The sequence below is a fragment of the Phocoena sinus genome, chromosome 7, assembly GCF_008692025.1.
Source record: "Phocoena sinus isolate mPhoSin1 chromosome 7, mPhoSin1.pri, whole genome shotgun sequence".
Taxonomy (NCBI): Eukaryota; Metazoa; Chordata; class Mammalia; order Artiodactyla; family Phocoenidae; genus Phocoena; species Phocoena sinus.
This window is the reverse complement of record NC_045769.1, coordinates 25,203,746-25,226,805: the sequence shown is the minus strand read 5'-3', so window position 1 is coordinate 25,226,805 and position 23,060 is coordinate 25,203,746. Positions and strand designations below refer to the sequence as shown.

The following is a 23,060-nucleotide window of genomic DNA, read 5'->3' as shown; positions in this document are numbered from 1 at the left end:
TAATGCATACAGTAGTACATCAGTGACACTCGTTTATCATATAATTCTAAGGCACTCAAAGAAGAAGGGAAAACTGAAGTCTTCTATCCTCCTGAAATTCAGGAACAGGTCTGCTCAGAAACAACACCATTTAACATGGGTCACACACCTAGAATATTCACACAATCCCAATAGCAGCAAGAATGATTCACTAAGGACAGAGGCAGGACACTGATGATTTGTTAAATTTCACTGAGACCTTGGCCTCAAGAGTGAAAAAAATCTTGTTAAATTTCATGCCCTGAACTTCGTCTGTATGTAGAATTATATTTTTGAATTTTCCCTGAGAATAATAACTGTAACCTTTTATAAAGAGTGGGTTTGTTCTCAGCAAAGCCAACCCCTCTACCACCCACCCCTGGGAACACAACCGTCATTGTCACGTGGAGAAGCCCGCAATGTGAAAACCAGAGAACTGTGCCTGTTTGTTCACTGTTATCAAATGCCAGCCTGGGGGCTCCCCCTGGTTAAAGAGCTCTGACGTCTAAACCACAGAGCAACATAAACTCTTCTTTAAAAAAAACTTTTCTGTGCAAACAGAGGTTTAGTAGCATGTTTTCTTCCTGGGAGGAAAAAGAGCATGCCTCTTACCATGAAGGCTTCAAGATGTACTCATCCTTTGCAAGCTCAGTATTCTGAATAGTTATATGAGGCTTCCCATGACTGGTCAGCTTTAGTTTAAGAGTTAATAATGAAGGGCTCATGATAAGAAAATGATATTAATATGACATCAAACCTATGTTTTGTTGCCTTTCAAGGAAGTAATTACTTGAATCACTTAGAGAAAGTTTGAATTTTTGGTTAAGTTTTTATTTTTTAAATAAAAAATATCTTTACGTGGCATATTGAAAATACGTTTAGCAGAACACTTCTTCCTAATCTATAGTTCCTAAAACAATGCCTTAGGTATAAATTTAGGGTGACTGGAAGCCTAGTTTCAAACTTTATTTAAGAGAACAAGGGTGAAAGCACTTTTAATTGTCCCCTTTAGTGGGAGAAAAGTGTCAATCTTCTAATAACTTTAAATAAATAAATACACAAACTAATAAACAGACAAAAAGAAAACTTAGGTGCATGTAATAGGTACTCAACTCAGTGTCATCTTTCTGTACTTTGCCCTCAGTTAATACAGTCTGTGATCTCAGATTCTAGGTATGTGATTTCTCAAATCCTAACTGTTGACTGTGGCATCTATCTCTGTAGATACATATACAGAAATGGAATGTTTATCTTCAGAATGAGTGTGTGTGTGGGGGGGTGGGTGTGAGAGACACAGAGAGAGGTGTGTGTGACAGAGATAGGGAGAGAGGGGAGAGAAAGAAAGAGAGGAGAATATGATTGCGTAGTTCATTTGTAATTTACTCTTTTACTTTTCGCAGAATATCTCAAAAGAAAGCCATGTGTTTTAAAACATAAAAAAGAAAACCAAAAGGGTTCTTGCAAGACAGACCCTAGAGCAGTTTGAAAACATCAAATAAAACCCCTCCAGCATCTTCTCCCCATGTGATGCCTTTGTACATTCATTTCAGCCTGTGGGCACATTTCCCAAGACACACGAAAGGTTTCAGTGCCATGTTGATAGATATAAACATATATGAATTACTCATTTGCCATTCAGTGTACTGAGTTCCATACTACTTTCTATTAGATTGATTTTATATGAAAATGAGTTCTTGGAAGACAAATATTATTCCAGACTATGATTAGAAAACTAGGATTATAACAAGTTATTATGCTATTCCTTGGATATGTGTCAACACCACCACAATATGCATGGTTATGCATCATAGTTAGGAAATATACATGCACAAATGCATGAATATCTGTATCTGTGTATGTGTGCATATTAATGCATATACACATATACATATATGTATTTTATATTTACTTGGAGAGAGATATGTGATCTATATCTATCTATCTATCTATCTATTTACATAGATAGATAGATATCGTCTTTTTCTGTTATCTAGTTATAAGCCTATTTTTCTGTTCCTCTCTTTGCTCTTCTAATTTATCTTTTGCTTATTTCGGGTATGTGTCTGTTTATTTTTCTTTTTAAGACTTTGACATAGATACGACCTGTTCACTTGTATGAATGTATTATTACAACTGTTTTACAGAAAGCTGATTCTGTAATCTAACATAATGAGTAATATTTTATATACTACCACTTTTCAATTTTAAGTCTCAGAAACTCTGCCTTACTTATGGGGTAAAAGGTACCTACAAACATGATATAAATCTACAAACGTACGTGAAACTCCTTAAGAAGGCTTTCCTAAGCCTTTATCTTTGGAGTAAAGACTCTAATTTAGAGCGTAACCCTTGAGCTTCATGTGGTCACTGAGTCTAGAAACCAAGCTGCCTCTCTGCAGTTTTGTCACATCTCCACTGTTTTGACAGCACATAGTTCATTTCTGATTCACACACTGACAGAGAGCCCCAGGCGTGCTATAACAATTGAGCTCCCAAAACACTATCAGCACCAGCCTGCCTTTTCTCTAGACCTCCAAGTTCTCAAGCAAACAATAAGTAGGTGTTTTAATTATTTTTTAAAAACCCAAAAAAATCTTTTAAGATCGATCTTAGCTTTTTAAAATAAGTCATCAAAATATCCTTACTGCAAGTTCAGTAAGTAGGGAGAAGTGAAAAATATACTTTGTATTGTTTCTGCTTATTTAGAACAAAGCATGAGATACCTAGGCATTCAAATTCCATTCTTTCTTGTGTAATGGGATTTAAAAGGAAGCAATGATTAATGTGTTTCAGGTACAGTATAAAAGCAATCTCTGGGGAAAAAAGTTCTTAGCTGAATGGGTAGCTCTACCCAGCAGAGATATTTGAATACCTTGAGAGGAACTAAGAAATTAAGAAATGAACAAAAATGAATAGGATTTGCTTGGCACCACTGGGAAACCTTGGCTTAAACTCAGTATTTAAAAATCAACTAAATTGGTTTAGTTGCTCAGCTTATGTTCTTTTCTTTTTCTCTCGAAAAGTCATTCACAATTTTTGTTTTGTTGTTGTTGTTTTTCTGAGGTTTCACAGACTTAGCAGAGAAGTAAACCAATTTATTAAAAGAATAGTGGGTCAAAAAAAAAAAAAGAATAGTGGGTCTACCTTTAATGACATATAGCTAAATGTAAATGCATGTGGATACTATTGCTACAGCACATTGTTATGACTATGCTAGGAAATAAATAGACAATGAACAATTAAATCCTAATAAAGTCCCTAGATACCCACGTGGAGTTGCATTTTTAATTAAAAGCTTGAACTTCAGTTCCCAAGTGTTCAGAAAATAAAAATACAATATCATTCTCTGCTGATTTGGGAGGGTTAATGTCATGCCCTCACTTGTTCTAAGAAAGGAAATTGAGCACTAAGAAAATGTGACTCACACTTTGCCTTAGAACATTTCCAGGATGGTAGGCAACAGGAAGATATCATCATGTGATTAAAAAAAAAAAAAAAGAAAAGAAAGAAAACTAAAAACAAACCAAAAATTTCTTCTTCTATTTCATAATTAAAAACTCAGTGCAAGAGGTATTAGGTGATATATCTAAGGTACAAGTGGGAAGAAAATATGAATCTTCTGTTTGCTAGTGAGGTTAGGCTTTACTAAAATCAAATACATCTGTCAATAAAGAACCAATACAGAACACATCATAGAGATGTGGAAAGGATTGACTAAAAAAATAATACTCTTAAATACTACCACTCCATTGAGGACTATATAAAGAAGGAGGAAACAGGAAGGGAACTAACATATATTTTGTGCTAATCACTATGCTAGGCAGTTTGGATGCATTCTTTCATTCAGTTCTCATTTTCAGATGAGGAAACTGAGGGACAGGACTTAAATGATTTTGACGTTTCCCTTGTTAGTTGCAGTGCTAGTATGAAATTTCACATTTATCAGTTTTTAAAAATCAGGTTTGTTTTACTATTTCAAGCTGCCGGGACTAGAGGAGAGTGTGTTGGAAATATCATTTTCATAATCTAGAAACATACCTTCTCATCTAAATGACATAAACTAGATTTTAATTTTGATCATAAATCAACATTATCAGGAAAAAGTTTCATTTCTGGATCAAGAATTCTTCAATCATTTTACTTCTGAACTCTATTTTTAATACTTTGCCCTCCCCCAAACTATTCCTGACTTTATGCCCAAATCTCAGAGTATGTCTTGGGAACAACAAAAGCTACTTAATTTCCTGTGATTGTTTTTCATTTTTTCATGGGTGAAGTGCTAATCAGAGAACTATAAACTGCAACAATCAGAGTTGGCTCTTATAAAACACGTTATAGATATGTATGGATTTTCAACTTTGTATGTTCTCTGCATTTCACTGATTTTATTGCATCTTGTTCACAGGACATTTTCAACTTTACAAACTAGTTGACTTAAATAATTATTTGCAATTTTAATTAGAAATGTTTTGCAGAACAAAAACCACTTTGGCGGCCATCATTTTATGTTTATCTATATATGTGAAATTTAGAAATACACTATTTTTGAACCTTTGATTTCTATTAATTTGACAATTATATATTCCTCTTTATCTCTACTTTAAAAATCTAAGATTTTGTGATTCAGAAGGAAAATGTTTCACAGTATACTCTGGTATTGAATAACTTACTAAGTCATATTTTAATGAATTAAATGTAAATGAACTGAAAAGATACACTAAATCTCCCCCTGATTTAAATTTAAATCAGACATCAAAATTGAATGAAATGGCTCAACAAATTCTATTCAGTTTTAAACATTTAAAAAAATATTTTATATTTAATAATAACCAAATGTAATATAAGTCACTGCCATAGTAATATGTATTAAATACATAAAACAGTTGAATAGCTACTTAAATTATGCAGATAATCTTCAATGAAAAGGAGTTGCTAACCTATTTTGTGACCTCTGATGTATTTATTTTATGCAAGTGATAGTTAGATTTTTCTTAATTTTTAAGAGGCACTTGAGCCAAGACACTAATTCTTGACCCACCCCTTTCTGTGAACACATAGGCCTGCATTTGAAGCATGATACAATTTTAATTGCAAAGATTTATCATTATGACATGTAATTTCTAAATACATGAAATGACAATGTAATGCATAGGTGTGAAATTCAGCCACACATTCACTATGTGAAAAGTGATAGCTGTGACATAGGCTGCTTCTCTGCTTCATTTCACTTTTCTACTTATGTTAGGTAAAAGATATATTTATAGGTATGCCAAGTACTAACTACCTCATTATCTCTTCCATCTTTTCCTTGCAAAACATACTAAACAGTATTCTTTGAATGACACTATAAAGCACATGTCAAATTTCATAGTATTTTGTATAGATAGGTGGTGAATTTGGATTACAACTGAGTCATACATGAACTCTAGAATTACTTTTGTTTAATTTTCTTCCCTTTAGTGAATGAGAATTCATACCTAAGCACATATAGATTGAAATATATTTTTAAAAAAATTTTAAAATTGTTAACTCCCTCTCTCTAACACCTTAAATAAAATCATTTTTGGAATAATATAGTAGAAAGAGCACTAGACTAAGACAAGGATCAAAAAACATACCTTGACCAAATGTACAACTTCTAGAGCTAAATCAAAACAAAACAAAACACACACCAAATACACTTGTTTATCTGTTTTTGTTTTTAATTCTAGTGTTAATTTTAGAAAAGGTTATCAGGCCATTTCCCAATTAGGGCAATTCACTTTATTCTGTTAGTACACTCCATCATTTTCGTTCCTAATATCTGTAGGAATAAACCTAAATAGCCTGCAGAAATGTTTTTCAAAATTGTGAGAAATAATTCAATCTACTTATGCAGTCTGCATCTTTTTTACAATAATTTAACTTCTTAAGTAAGGTATCTACACTAATCAAAGCCTCATTAGGAAACAGAAGAAAGACTGAATGAGGAGTATGACCTGGACCATATAAGTAACTTCACAGATTCTCCATTCATTCACACATAGCAGGAGATGATAAAAGTTCAGTGTCACATGACCTCCTTCCTTCTCAGAATCTCTATAGCATGGTGATAAAGGAAAATCTGGAATTATACCACCTGGCTTCAAATCTGAACCCCATAGATTATTGTGAGCTCTGTGGCATGTTGCTTAATATTTGAAAACTGCAGTTTCTTCATCTTCAAAATGTTAATAACTACAGTAACCTACTAATTGGAGTTTTTTTTTTTTTTTTTTTTTTGCGGTACGCGGGCCTCTCACTGTTGTGGCCTCTCCCGTTGCGGAGCACAGGCTCCGGACGCGCAGGCCCAGCGGCCATGGCTCACGGGCCCAGCCGCTCCGCGGCATGTGGGATCCTCCCGGACCGGGGCACGAACCCGCGTCCCCTGCATCGGCAGGCGGACTCTCAACCACTGCGCCACCGGGGAAGCCCTGGAGTTTTATCATAAGGAAGAAGAGAGACAATATTTATAAACCAGTAACATATACAGTAAATGCTTATTAATTATGGATGTCATCATTATTACTATTGTTAATAATAATAGTAATAGTAGTACATACATCCTTGGATTTATTATGCCATATAGATATTTTGTTTCCTAGATTTATTATGCTAAAAGGGGTAGGTATAGTTAAAAACAAAGACACAAAGACTAAAAGAATTTTAGTGAAATTATAGTTCAGAAGCTAGCAGAATTTATAGTAGGATTCTTGATGAGACATCACCAGATGTATAATTCTACATAATATAGAACCAACCCACCAAACATTAAAGCAGAGTGTTTAGAGGATTTGGGAACCATTAAAATTGAAATAGATATTTTGTCAATAGTTGCCAGAATATGCTCATTAAATGCCATTAAAATATCTAATTAAAGTTTGAAGTCCCTTTATTTCATAGCAGATTGAAAAATCAAAAATGCTCTTTCTGATATCAGCTTTTTTCCACATTACTGATACCACAAAAATCAAAGCTCTAATTTGTATCACAGTGCAAATGAAATTGAGTGAATTGAATGGTCTTAGAAGGAAGAAAAAGGTTATGGATTATCATTTTTCTTCACTTTTCCCTGCAGGTATTCCTCAAAATTGTTATGGTTATTATGATTTAATAACCAAAACAATTTGACTTAGCTTACAATAGAATTATAGTTAGAAAGTATAAAATATATTTCACAAAATGGGCCATAAAGTATTAAGAGTAGGAGAAGGGTAAAATACTATGAGAGGTAGAATAACAGAGAAAAGCACTGCACTGAACTTCCAAGTAGACTGGTCAAAAAGATACAAGTGAAAAGATCTTCTTTTCTCTCTGATATCTTATAATAATCTAACTGATATGTATTACTAAGAGAGGAATGTTTAAGGGACATTCCTAGAATAAATGATTTTTTTTTTACCTTTGAAATTATTTCCTTCTCTTTTGCCAGTAGAGTCAATAAGCCAATTAAATCCAGGAACAAAAAAAACAATAATTCAAATTTCCTATTTAGTAATGTTTATTACATCAAAAGGTGTTAAGCCATGCAAATTCACTTTTACCTATTCTCTGATAGATACAGATGAATGGAAAATACCATTCATCATTTATGAAATATTGGCCATTTCTATTGCAACTTGTTTCAAATACTTCCACAGTAGTTTTACCATTACAAGAACAGCTATTGTGCTACGATTCAGAAACTAATAAGAGGTTTGTTGTATCTCTATATTCTTTATATATTATTAATTTATCAATTCTAAAATGCATACAATTTTCATATTTAATATTGCTAAGATCTCGATTTTTCATACAATCTTTTACATTTATGCTGGGATTTTACTTTTTCTCTTTTTTAGTGTGGCGTGCAAACAATGGCCAAAAATAATTTTTCAAAATTGATGATGACTTAAATTTGATGAAATATCGTAGTTACCTATTTGATAAAATGTTTCATAGAAGAGTTTCTTTTGTTATCTGTTATTAAATAAATATTATGTAACAAAGAAAAACTTTCAACATAAACTGGAACATCCTAAAGATATGGGCATTGTCTGTGCCAGAAATAATTCTCAGCAGACTTTTCAATATCATTTTTTAGCTGTAAAAGTCATTAAAATCTCCTAGTCCTTAACTTTTTCAATGAACTTATTTAAGAAATAGACATAGGGACCTACTTATAACTAGATGCTTACACTGTGGGAACTGAGAGGGAGAATAAAAATCTCATTTATAAAAAGTCAGATTTCTGACAAACAGAAATCTAAAGTCATAATAACTAGCAGTTTAAAGCATATTAAGAAGCAAAGCACGACATCCAGAACCCAGCTTACTCAAATATAATATGGTTAGGTCCTAAATCACAAATGGCACCTTTTATAATTTACAATTTGATTATATAAGTCAAACATGCTTTCAATGGTTGTAAAAATAGACTGTTTCAATTTTTTGGACCAAAAGCATTCTTCTTCTCAAGTAATAATGAATGACATTTATTTCAGGAACTGCATTTAATGCTATATGTAGTTTATAATTCAACTTTCACAACTGTCTTACGAACTAAGTGTTCTCATTACACTCATTTGAAGAGGAAATCAAGGCTTAAAACATTGTATCACTTGCCTCAAAAAAGGATTTCAATGGAGGAGGTCCGGATTCAGAGCCTGTGCTCTGATTCTCCAGGCTTGTAAATTTAATTGCCTCCTGCGTTGGGTTCAGTAAAATATGCTGTCCTTTAATGCTTCACTATCTAATATGATTGCCACTAACCACATTTGGCTATTTAAATTTAAATAAACTACATTAGGTAAAATTAAAAATTAATTTCCTTCATCGCACTAGCCACTTTTCAAGTTCTCAGTAGTTACATTTGGCTAATGGCTACTCAATTATGGAGAACAGACTGAATGTTTCTATCATCACAGAAAGTTCTATTGGACAGTGTTGCTTTAGAAGGTAAAACAGATTAAAATGAAGGCACTTAACTCCACAGAGATGCTTGAGTAAAAAATAATAATATAATAATTGGGGAAAATACATTCACATTGCAGTTGGTGGGTAAATATTTGTCAGAAATATAATATTTACTGAGAGAAGACAGGTAGAGATAATTTGGAATAGTTCATGTCTCAGCACAATGTCTTGAATATAAAAGTGGAAGAAAACAAAGTTAACAAATATTTGAATTGACATCATTTTCCAAAAGAATCCTTAACTTTACCAGTAAAACGGAGTCTATTAATAAACATTTGAGTTATGGCTGAGTTCAGTAACTTCGAGTTTTAAAAAGCTGTAGTAGAGGGGCTTCCCTGGTGGCACAGTGGTTGAGAGTCCGCCTGCCGATGTAGGGGACACGGGTTCGTGCCCCGGTCCGGGAAGATCTCACATGCTGCGGAGTAGCTGGGCCCATAAGCCACGGCCGCTAAGCCTGCGCGTCCGGAGTCTGTGCTCCGCAACGGGAGAGGCCACAGCAGTGAGAGGCCCACGTACCGCAAAAAAAAAAAAAAAAAAAGCTGTAGTAGAATGGCAGTAGCTATGAAATTAGTTAATAGATCTGATACTTTAAAGTCATATCCAGTATTTATTGTATTGTCATTTTATGTGTTTGCTTGTATTTTATTGTCAACTTACCACCATTTCCCATACATACATTCATGATGTATTAAAGTATTATACAACAATTAAAATCAGGAAGTTCTTTCTAAAACACAACCTTCATGTCTGCTGTTTAAAGTGTGGATTGTTTACATTTACAGCCATTTTAATATTTCACTGACTATGGCCTCACCTAGAGAAATTGTCCTAAACATTTCTTAGCAATGGCACAATATGAAGAGATGAAAAATAGGTCTAGATTCTAGAATAAGGTGCCCTTATTAGCCACAACACTTTAAGCCTCATTTCCTAGATGTAAAATTACAATAAAGATACTTTCTAGCTGTGTGTGAAACAAAGAAAAGGAACCTTGAAAGCATTTTGTAAAGTTGAAACTCCATGACAACATGGGAAATTATCAGTATCATGCCTTTGGTAAACATGGGAAGAGAACAACATGTAGCCTCATTTCTTATCTCTGGCTGAGAGTTTTAGGGTCTGCCATGCTTGGGGATGACTCCTCTAACTAAACTTGTCAAAGACTCCACACGTTCTTTAGTCCCGCTCAAATACAGTAGCAGGCTATCCCTAAATATAACTTACACTGCTTCTCGAGTTCTGATGTGCCATGAAGCAATGCTTCTGGCCCCAATGTTGTTTGGTGACTGGGAGTGATGCAGAGAATTTGCCAACTTTATTCAGTTGAGTATCTGCACGCCTGGCAAAGCTAATGTCCTGGGGTAAAGATGAGGTAGCCATTCTGATATCTTTGCTTTTTTTCTCAGAGTGAAATCATGGACTTATGGTGATAACAAATCAATTTCTCTTACTACATTTAAGACCCCAAGGAGCAAAGATTTTCCTCCATCTCTAAATGTCATAAGCAAACAAGCATGGTTTCTCAACAAATGAGCTTTAATAAGGAAATTTGTTGACCTTACATATTATCTTAGAATGTATATGCTTTCTCTTAGGGAGGGGAACATACCGATCTTGGTGTATCTTAGAGACAAGAAAGAATAATGACAGGGGTTTAAAGTCTCAAGCAGGAACTTTTTCTGAGAGACTCTCATAATGCTAGTTTTTCCCAAAATTTTTCCTAAGGATTCTATAGCGCTGAAAAAGAATGTAGCTCACAGAATGGGAACTTTTAGGAAAACTGAATGGGATATAAATCAAGGGGGGTGCTTTTTAATGGGCTGAGTAGATTTTCTTAGTACTAGTGATTGAAAACATGACTAGTGGAGAAAAAATGGTTCTGTTCCCTGAAAATCCCTCTTCCCATGTCTCATTTCTCCAGTAACAATCTCCCCTCTGATCAGTCGTATAGCAGGAGATATTCCCATTTTACCTTCATTCAATTTCATAAATTCACTCATCAGTTCTCTAAAGCTGAGAACGAGTCCTAGAAATTTGCTGAAATGGTCACACTATCTGATCCCATTTTTATAACATTTTCTTTCAACTATATTTCTGTTTTACTTATACACATAAACATATTGTTATCGTTTTCCTTTTCTAGTTAATATACACTGTTTGATATGACAATCAAAGAATTCTTCTTTAAAAAATACTGATTAGAGTATCAATTTTAGAAATTGCGGACCTGATCTAAAAATTGACACCTTCATAAGAATGCACCACTCTTTGCTGATTTCATCTGACTCACAGCATTCTCACTATAGGTTAGTTTTGATCAAATCATTTTCCAACTAATTTACTTTAAGCTAGGAGTATTCTTGGAATCATTTTTTTTTCCTGCAGATATCACAGTATGCTGAGTGCTTCTTCTTATGTAAATATTGGTAGTACTTTTGTCAAACATCGTATTTAAGAGCAATCCCTGAACTAAGCTGGTTGAAGCCACTCATACATTACTAAGACCTTTCACAGAGCTGCTGAAGAATGCTTAGAGACTCTAGTGTCAGTAAAAGAAGTTAGAATGAATATGTCTCTTGTCTTGGTCAAGACAAATGTCAGGGCCAATGAAGGGTGAAACATGATGATGGGAATTTGAAATGAAGGGCTAGGGCAACAGGTGCTTGGGGTGAGACACTGAAAGACTAGAGAAGAGCTGTGAAGTACTGAAGGCAGCAATCATACTGAAAGTAGACAGAGAAAAGCCTCAGGCTTCTCACCACCGAGGAAGAGAATTTATACTTAAAGTAATTTCTAAGTGGTATCAGAAGAAATGCTGAAATTTGGAGCATCTTTTTGTCTAAACAAATCACTTGTCAAAGCCCCAATGAAGCAACAGGAACCTATTTGAATATGCAGAAACAGGTACAATTGTTTTGTCAGTGTATTGACACAAAGGAAAGCTAAAAACAAAACAATAAGAGAACTAAGATTTCCTAAGCATCCTCTATGTGAAAGGTACTATGGTTGACAAGTTCCCTGCTTTATTTTGTTAGTGCCTATAACTAACACTGTGAGGTGGAATTTTCCTCTCAGTTTTAACAATGAAGAATCTAAATCTCAGTGAGACGTGGACTCTTATGTGATGATATGACATTTAAACAGAGATTTTTCTGATTCCACATCCATGTTCTTTGATATACACTGAGTCAGTTACAGGTGGCCTATTTCAAAATTAGATTATTTGACCATTACAAATAATGTCAAAGGGGGTTAAGAAATTTAAACATTAAAAGGTGCTGCATTACTTTGGTGAACTATTTTACTTAATAGCCTTTGCATACTTGAAGGCAGACATTCAGATGTAATGCTCAGATGTGACACTGTTCAAGTGTTACATCAGTTCAGATGTTGTATCTCCTAGACTAAGCATTTAACTTTACTTTGAGTCTGTCAGAATTCAGTAAATTTAATACACCCTTATTATTGTGGGCTCTCAAAATAACTTAAGCATTTTATATTTTTGTTACTTTTTTTTTGTCCACATCTCAAATAATAATCTGAGGTGACACAGTTAACCAAACAATTAGAATACCCATAATATATTAAAGGCATTAATATATGGATCTGTAGGTCTAAAAATATGTAGCACATTTGGTTAACACTTGGAAAATATAAACTGTGTATTTGTATCATCCTAAATTGCACCCATTCAAAAGATATATTCTCATAATTCATAAGGTGAAAATTCAAATATTCTTCAATGTGAAATTTGTTAAGAAAAATGAACATATTCCTGTATTAAATTTGTACCGGACTTCCCTGGTGGTGCAGTGGTTAAGATCCACCTGCTAACGTCAGGGGACATGGGTTCGATCCCTGGTCCGGGAAGATCCCACATGTCGCAGAGCAGCTAAGCCTGTGCGCCACAACTACTGAGCCCACGTGCTGCAACTACTGAAGCCCACACGCCTAGAGCCTGGCTCCACAACAAGAGAAGCCACTGTAATGAGAAACCCGCGTACTGCAACGAAGAGTAGCCTCCATTCGCTGCAACTAGAGAAAGCCCGCGCGCAGCAACAAAGACCCAACACAGCCATAAATGAATAAATAAATAATAAATAAAAATATTTGTACCTGGCTTATCATCATTATAAATAGGATATGTATACTAGAATATATATAAGTACAGAGATACTTCTCAAAGGTTCCTTCATATCTACAATATATTGATGAAATTGTATAATACTGTCTACCATTACTAACAGATGAGGTAATTTTATAAATTATAAAAGGGAAAAATAACAGTGGTTTTCATGTCCTATATAATGAAATAACCTTTATATTTTGGCCAGAAAGGTGACTAAACAAGTAGGAGCTCATCAGCTTAAGGTTGTAAGTATATTATATTAAATGTTGGCTTGAATTTTACAAAGGAATATTTGGCTAAGAAGGAGCTGGTAAAAAATTTATCAGAACATCATCACTGGGAATGATTAATAAGAACAACAGCCACATGCAAGTGACCTTAAAAGAGGAAGTAATAATGAATTCTGTCCAGCTCTGTCCTCTGATGCAGCAGTGGCCTCGAGGTGATTATATGCCTGAAGAGACACACTGATAGAAGTATGTTCTCTCTCTTGACCAGAAAAGGATGACCCAGTGTTAACAGGGCACCTAGAGCTTGCCATGACAAGTTCCTTATTCCCTTTTGGATTGTGTGGCATATCCTTAGTCTAGGGACCTGCCTCTTCTCCACTCTGCCCCACCTCACCCATAATGAACCAGGGAAATGTGAGTGGCAGCAGTAAGACAAGTCTTTCTGGAAAATATGTTTAAGTATGTTTCTTGTCTTTGGGCACAACCAAAATAAAAGTTTCTAAGTGAGATCTGTAGTAATGTTTATAGTCCACGGAATAGCTTTTGGTGAGCATCAAGTTAAGTTAGTTAGAATGGGTAAAGTGGTGAGTTAATTTATATATGTATAAGTGGTAACCAACCGTTAACCGTTTTATATGACAGTCTTCATGTTAACCGAACATCCCTTTTACACAAAGATAGAGTTTGCAGGAGGCATACATACTATTATAAAGGCATACTAGTCTAGAGTCAACACAGCAAAAAAAGATTTCAGGAGAAACATAATATGGATACATCAAAAAGCTTTAAAATCTCAATCTCAAAATTATTTTTTACAACACTAGTATTTGTTATTTATCTTGCTGAAAGTGCTCAAAAGGAAAATTTTGCTTAAAAGGAAAGTTCTCAATAAATTATTATTGTCCTTGTAATGGTTTACCATTACGTAAAGTTGGTGTTAGACAAAGTGGTAATACGGAAGAAATTTTATTCCTGGCATCTTTTTTATTTCCAAATTCTTTTATACCCACATTTCCATCCAGGCTGCTAGTGTATTATTTGCATTCTCACACCAGTCGAGAGTATATTTCTTGTCATTCAATCAAAAACTTATCTGGGGCTTCCCTGGTGGTGCGGTGGTTGAGAGTCCGCCTGCCGATGCAGGGGACACGGGTTCGTGCCCCGGTCTGGGAGGATCCCACATGCCGCGGAGGGGCTGGGCCCGTGAGCCATGGCCGCTGAGCCTGTGCGTCCGGAGCCTGTGCTCCGCAATGGGAGAGGCCACAGCAGTGAGAGGCCCGCATACTGCAAAAAAATAAAAAAAAAAAAAAAAAAAAAAAAAAAAAAAACTTATCTGTTCTCTGTACCATTCCTTCTCTTCCTTCCAGGAGATAATAAATGAATGAAAATTATTTGGATCGAGTAAGTGTGAAGAGATTAACTAGATATTTTGCTACCATTTCTTGGTATCTTTAATTAACTAGAACATTGTTTCTCAAACTTTAATAGTCATCAGAATCATTGGAGGGATCCTTAAATTTGGTGGGTCGCATCCCCAGAATTTCTCATCCATTAGTGCTCAGGTGAAGCCCAAGAATCTGCATATCTAGAACAAGTGCCCAGGTGATGCTGATGTTGCTGGCCCCTTAAAGGGCTTCCCTGGTGGAAAAGTGGTTGAGAATCTGCCCGCCAATGCAGGGGACACGGGTTCGAACCCTGGTCTGGGAAGATCCCACATGCTGCGGAGCAACTAGGCCCGTGAGCCACAACTACTGAGCCTGTGCGTCTGGAGCTTGTGCTCCGCAACAAGAGAGGCCGCGATAGTGAGAAGCCAGCACACCTCGATGAAGAGCTGCCCCCGTTTGCCGCAACTAGAGAAAGCCCTCACACAGAAACAAGACCCAAACACAGCCAAACATAAAGAAAGAAAGAAAGAACTGAGTTAAAAATTTAATTCACTACTGTAGTTAGGTAGTGAGACATGTGACTACTCAGCAGGTTTTCTATTTCCCCTCATATTCCACAAGGTAAGTCTAAACTTAAGGCCAGCCCTGGTAGCCCTACTCTTAATATTTCAATAACATTCAATTAGAAAAGGAAAAAAAGTTTCCCAATTTTCTTTGGATAGCCCATCAACAAACAAAATAAAACAAAAATCTTTTCAAAACACGAAAACAATCTCACCTAAAGTGAACTCCAATGCTTGCTTGCTACTTTAATCAGGTTACCTAGAACACTGAACTCTTTAAGATATTACTGTAGAGCAAACTTTATCCCCAATTCCTCTTTGATGAAGAGCTGAACAGTTATATGTCTCCTGTCCTTCCTCGCACATTCTTACACACAAACACAGTCGTGCTTACTGTATAAGTTCTGATTTTCAAAATTGGAGTTACACTCCTGATCTTATTACCTAAAATACAACCAATGATTCTAGATTATCTCTAGGAATAATGTTGGCATGTAATTGTCAACTATGTAATAAATATATTAAAATATCTGGAAATTTCCCAAATTGTCTAAATTTTCCACCGGTTACTTTACTGTACTTTTCATTAACTCATATTCAAAAAATGAATTAATAAGTACTCTTGAACAAATACATATTTTTTTCTAAATACTCAAATCATTCTTTGATTCATTTATTAATTACCCATCTCTACTGCTGCACAGGAAAACATAAGGCTTTTTGGCAGCTTAGGGAATAGTAATATTTTTTAAATAATAGTGTTATATTTTGATTGAAACAAGTCAAACAACTGTCACAATCATAAGTAAGATGTGGTATAAGCTCACTAATAGACAAGGTATGTTTAAATGTGGCATAGTTTGACAAAATAACTCCTTTTTAATTTTTTAATAGTATTGATGTTAATGTGGAAATAAATAGAACTCTTTAAAGACTAATTTTATGTGTGAAAAGATTCTTCAAATAGCACATATTTTGGAATAACATAATTTAAGTATCATAAAAATTTGAAGATAAATTTATTCAATTTTTCTTTAATATAATCAGAGAAAAATCATGAAGAAAACACAATGCTTCCTAGGCAAGTTTTAACTAGATCATGTTATTTTTAGATTCCTAATTTCAATCATTCAATTTTTCTCTATCTGTTCCATTTCCAAAAATCTTCCTCCTATCATTATTTCCATGCAAGTAGCAATTTAGTCAAATATCCTGCCCTTCAATAAGAAGACTATCTTTGAAAGAAAAAAAGGTAAAAATGTTGATGAAGGAATCTATAAATTCTGAGCAATTTGCATTTACCATTATGTCATCAATTCTATAGCAATCATGTTCAAAATAAATAACATAATCAACACTCCTTTCTTCATCCAAAATATCCCAATTTTAGCTCATGTCTGGATAACTATGAAGCTACTTCTAACTTAAAATTATATATTTTATGTCCACTGTAAATAAAAGAAGCATATAATTTTAATAACCTGACAATATTAATCTTATCTGTTTCTTAATATTTTAAGGGAATACTTCTAAAATATTTCAGATTCCAATATCAAGAAACATCAACACTGTGTGGACTCAAACACACACAAAGTCAATGGATATTTTGATGCAAAATATATAGATCATATTAATTTACATTAAATTAATAGGTCAAATTCCTTTCTCTCACTGTGATATAATTACTAATTCGTGCATTTTGGTTACAGGCACATATGGCAAAATTCACAATTAGAATCCCTGTACCAAAACTCTGAACTATATGAATTGAAAAGATATCAGTGGGATTGCAAGGACCAGCTTACAAAACAAACTCCCTCAAAGTGTTTTTTGTAGCAAGATGATAATTTAAGTTGCTAGCAATTACCTATTTCCAATCTTAGGGGGAAAAAAATCACTGATGTTATTAAAGCATTATGAGAACGAATTACTAATGGCATTTAGTGAGTTACTCAATAAAAGAAATCAAAACTGGATCAATACATTAGATATGTTTTTCGAAAATAAGGGATTATACAAAAAGCTAGATTAGTGGAACTAGATATAATGGTTTGTGTATTTACTGAGCTGTAACGAAAGTGAAAGTTAGGGTATTATTGCAGAGATTTGATGATATGGTCCACTGTTCACCTAAGACCACCAAACATAGCATTCTTAAACCTGCTTCATATCTCAGTTTTCAGAGTCACTGAGCATTTCCTTCGAGCGTACTTCTGTTCAGCTGAGATACAGTCAGACTGCATTTACAATATCTGTACATAAAACAAGGGAATCGCAGGGCATCGTTTCTCATAAAATGAATAAATAGTATATATTTCAATGCTTTATAATGTTCCTCAATATAATATACACTGGAGAAACCATACACCCATATGTGTGTGTCTATTATATTGATAATAAGAGTACATTTGCTATTTTATATATTTTCCTTACCAGTCAAGTTCTTCAATCCAAGTTCTTGAAGTCCAAAGTTTCCATCTTTTCTGTAGTTTAAAAATATTGCCAAGGCATACCGATCTTCATAAAGTTTTGTCCCACGAATAATGCGTAAATTCTCCAGAGGCAGATAGCGAAACTGATTAAGAGCCACCAACACGTAGCCTGTGACTTCTCTTATAGACTGAAAAGACACAAACAATTGCCTGTGTTAAATAATTAAAAACTGTTTGTCAGTATGTTTATGTAGTCATTTAGATAAAAATGAGTTATTTAATTCCAATTTTCAGCTTTTAATTGAATACACTAATTTCCACATTATACTATAAATAATTGCCTTGACACACAAGATCACAAGGGTTAGAATCTCATTTGAAGAATTAGTTGTATTTTTTTAAAAGTCATGAGTGTGTTTATAGTAAAAAGAATGAATTTTATTGTACGAAGCATTCCTCATATTTGAGATCTGAATATAATGAAAGGAATAAAGATCTCATTCTCCGACAGACTAAAATGAGGTAAGAACACATAACCATCAATCAAAATTTATATTAAAAAAAACCAAATTGGTAAGCTTATCACAAATAAAACAAAGATGCCTTAGTTTGTGGACTGTAGACTGTGGGAAGATTTCAAGCTGCTAGCGTTTAAATCTATAGTTATCAAAGAACAATTGCCTTATACATCTCTGGCAAATATATGCATATATTTATATATAAAAATATGCATTAGATACTGATTATGGTTTCTAATTTGATTACAACCACAATTTTTATTTTGACTGTTTATTGTTTAAATGTAGTTGTCTATAATATAAGTTAATTACTTAAAGGCTTGTGAGACATTTTAAAGCAAAAAAAAGTCACAGAAAAGGCTTTAGGCTTCATCTAAAGCTATAGATTTTAGTAAAATGCAAATAATGACAGTAGTGGATATATATCTTATTTTTTTAATTAAACACAATTCAAAAGCGCTCAAATATTTGATATTATTTAATGTCAATTTCATGCTATTTTAGATCTCTTAATTTCAGATGTCCCAATGCTCAGTCCTTGGTCCTCTCTTCTATCTACTCTTCCCCCCTTGTCTTACCCAAATTTAAGGCTGATGATCTCCAAACTTTTACATCCAAACTCTCTCCTAAACTCCAGACTCATAACCAAGCCTACTCTGCATCTTCACTTGGATGCCTCATAGGCTTCTCAGATACACCTTCCCAAGACTGAACATCTATCTTCTTTCCCCATCCTCCCAACAGTCTTGGTCATCTTAGTTGACGTCAATCCATCCTTCCTGTTATTCAGGCCAAAGTCTTGGGAACATTCTTGACTTCCCTTTCCCACACCAAATGCAATTCATCCTATTTGTTCTATCTTTAAAAGGATTAGCAATTCAACCACTTAGGGCATCCACTGGTATCCTCTGAGCCACCGTCATTCTTCATCAAGATTACTGTAACGGGTCTCCCTGTTTCTATGCTTGATCCCTTTTGGTGTATTCTCAGTTAAGGCTAGCCCTGATGTTTTTAAAACATAGATCAAATCATGACACTTCAATTCTTGAAACTGAAATGCCTCCCAAATCACTCAGGGTAATAGTCAAAGTTCTTTCAAGGATGAGTCAAAACCTATATCTGTGTTGTCCAGTAGAGCAAACACTAATCATACGTGGCTACTGAACAACTGAAATGTAGCTCGTACGAACTGAGATGTGTTGTCAGTGTAAAATACACTCTGGATTTCAAAGATTGCATGTTGAAATGAAAACATTTTAGATAAACTGATTTTTACTAGATGCATTATTAAAGTTGATTTTTACCTGTTTCTTTGTACCTTTTTTTTGTGGCTACATGAAAATTTTAAATTACATTTTTATGGCTCTCGTTGTATTTCTACTGGACAGTGCTACACTGTATGATCTGGTCATCACTCTTTTTCTGACTTCTCTTTTTAACTCTACACCTTGCACGCTTTTTCCAGATTTGCTGGTCTCTTTGTTGTTCTTTCAACATGCTGAGGATTGTCCTACCTCGAGGTGCTCACTGTACTTTTAAGGGCCTGAGCGTCTCTCCCTCTTGTTATCTTCTTGGCTGATTTCCTCACTGCCTTCAAGTTTTTGCTCAAATCTACCTTCTCAGTTGAGGCCAAGCCTGACTGATCTATTTAACATGGCAACACTCCCATCTTTCCTTGCTCTAATTTTTATTGTTTCTACAGTACTTCTCACATGATAACATAATATATAGTTTATATATTTACCACATTTAGTATTTATAGTCTTTTTCTCTATTTCCCAGAATATAAGCACTATAAGGGCAAACATTTTAATTTGTTCACTCATGTTTCGCAGGAGACCAGAACAGTGCTAGTACTTAGTAAGAAACCAACAAATGTTTGCTGAACACTCTGGCTCTTCTCTGGCCATACCTTCACCACTAGGTAGTCTACAGAGTCCAGAGGAGTACCCACCCGCAGCCTGCAATGCCCTCTTCTAGACAGATCATGCTCCAAAACCCTGTGAACCCAGAATTCCATTCCTCAAAAGCCACCCCCCACACCCGAGTACAGGGCCTGTAATATCATCTTTCCCAGTTCTGTTCTGTCCCCCAGACCACAGACTGTGTCACCAATTTGCATACAGTTAAGAAAGATGGGTGGTCCAGGTGCAGATGTTTAAGGGGAGAGTGTATGGATCTTGGATGTGTGGACTAGAGTGTCCATTCACTTGTGTGCAAGACCTCTCACAAAACTGGATAGAACTAGGTGAAGGAGGGGCTGGAAGCTGGAGGCCATCTCTCTCTATGCCACCATATTCCTGAGGAGTCCAAAAATTCTAACATTTCACTTGGCTTTCCAGGTTGTTATAAAGATATATCCATAAAAATGGGAGGATAGAACTTATTTTATTGAATAACATTTGCTTGATTTATAATAAACAATAAGCCCCACAATATGTTGGCTTCCATGTATATTGTCCCAGGTCCACAATTCTTTTTTTTTTTTTAATTAATTAATTTATTTATATTTTTGACTGCACGTGGGCTTTCTCCAGTTGCAGCGAGCGGGGGTTACTCTTCGCTGCGGTGCGCAGGCTTCTCGTTGCGGTGGCTTCTCTTGTTGCAGAGCATGGGCTCTAGGCATGCTGGCGCAGGCTCAGTAGTTGTGGTGCACGGGTTTAGTTGCTCCGCGGCATGTGGGATCTTCCTGGACCAGGGCTCGAACCCATGTCCCCCGCATTGGCAGGCAGATTCTTAATTGCTGCGCCACCAGGGAAGGCCCCAGGTCCACAATTCTTAAGGATAAACATGCTACCACTCATCATCGTGATGAGTAGAATGCTAATAGAGCAAAGGTGGCAACAAAGAGGCAAGGGACACATGAAACTACTCATGTCTGGCATCAAATTGGGAACTCTATGTCACAACGGGAATTCCTGAGACACTGAGCATTTTGGATTGAAGAGATGAATGTTCTGGGGAATGGGAAGAGGGGTTAAAGATCAGCAGTGGCATGCATTGTTTGCATGCTACAATTTGTTTTAAAATCACACTTGCCTGGAATAGTGGAGCCCTAGAGCCCTACAAGTTCTCCTTCAACCACTGTTCCAATGATTGTGCTGTTATCCCTTTGAGTTCTTAAAAGAGAGATCATAAACAATTTCTAACATCATTTGGTCTAAAAAGTAAAATTATTTCATTCATTATAAAAATAATTTATTTTTTTGGCTTATATATAATTATTATCAGCTGCTCTAGGTTACAATAATAGCACTATAATAAATGTTGGGGCAGAAGATATATTATCAATCCTTTGTCTAAAACTTATTATAATATCCATCAGTCTTCCTAACAAACTCACCTTTAGCTCTAACTTCACCTAAGAAGTGGATCTTTTTAACAAAAACTGTAAAAATCTATTGGCTTATCTTAGGATAGAAGGTCACATTGATGGGATTATCAGAGAAAACACAGGTGAAGCACACTCAGGAAAATGAAGAGGTTTATGAGCAAAGACACAATGTCAGTAGGCAATTCTGCAGTGTTTATTAGAGGGATAAATTCTTTTTAGCTATTAATTGATACAGATGCACCATTTGGCATGGCTTTTGGACCACACATTAGCAGAGGCTACAAATAACCCGCAAATAATAAAGCCTTTAGTATAAAAAGTGTTATGGATATAAGCCAAGAACAATGGTGAAAATATAGAGAAAAATCAACTAATCATAGAAGAGGATGCTCCAAGTGCCTTTAGCTACATGAGAAAGTAAAATATAACTAAGAGCATCTTTGTTTTCACATATTATTTAATGTATAAATATTTGAATTAATTGCATTGTAAAATGTATGTACTCCTCATTCCAGAGTGTGCATTAAAGTATTCTTAGAAACATTTTTGTTATCTTCATAAAAGGTCACGTTAATAGCAACAGCTACTCCCTTGTCCAGATTCTGGGACTGGAGGGATTTACTGTTTTAATTGAGATTCTTGTGTCTAAAATGAGTCTCTTTCATTACCCATTCTGCTTATTTATTACCCTCTGGTCTTGCAAAATAATGCATGTAACTTAACCATTACCTTAACAAATAATCCTTTTGCAGTGGGAACTCTGGGCATCATGATGTGTTAATGCTGAGAAAGCATATGTTCAAACCATTTTGAACAAAGCCACCCATGAGTAGGTGATATGTAATTCATTCATGATGAATTATTTGCTAATAATGATGGTGAAGATCCTATTCACCCATCCCACATACCACTAACTCCTACACAGCAAATAATGTAAATATTAAGAGGAAAAAGATTATAGCAAATCCCTCAACCCAAGATTTATATCTGGAGGGGCTCATAGAATCAAAGAATTTTTAAAGAATTATGGGAGATGAATATAAAATTCTTATATTTAAAAGCCACAAATATGCCTTGATTTTGTCCTCCTAAGTTTTCTGTTTTCCGGAATTCAGAGCCACATTCTTGTAGGTACTCTTAAAACCTTTCTGGGAACAAATATCTTGAAACATCTCAATGGGAAACTCCACTGCAGATAACATGAGCTACCAGGCATACTGATTGCAAATAAAATTACAGGAAGCAACTTAGTAATGGCAGGATTGCTTAATAATGAAAAAGGGTCAGTAACGTGCTTATGAGTTAATATCGGCAGGTCACTAAGAAATCTGGGTAAAAAGTCAAGAGATACCTAATGGTCAATTAAGCTTACAATGTCTGATTAGGTCACATAATCATGTTAGTTATCCATTGTTCCTTTCTTTTCAGCCATTAGAAAGAATGTGAGCAGCACAAGACTTTTAAATGTCTCAAAAATT

General features: G+C 34.9%; 1 protein-coding gene across 1 annotated transcript in view; it reads right to left on the bottom strand.

Moving 5' to 3' along the window:
- Positions 1-23,060, bottom strand: part of ERBB4 (erb-b2 receptor tyrosine kinase 4) — a 1,120,642-nt gene that overhangs the window by 497,286 nt on the left and 600,296 nt on the right. Inside the window, exon 3 of the mRNA XM_032638162.1 lies at positions 17,732-17,918. Coding sequence (XP_032494053.1) covers positions 17,732-17,918 — 187 coding nt within the window. The remainder of the gene's footprint in view (positions 1-17,731; positions 17,919-23,060) is intronic.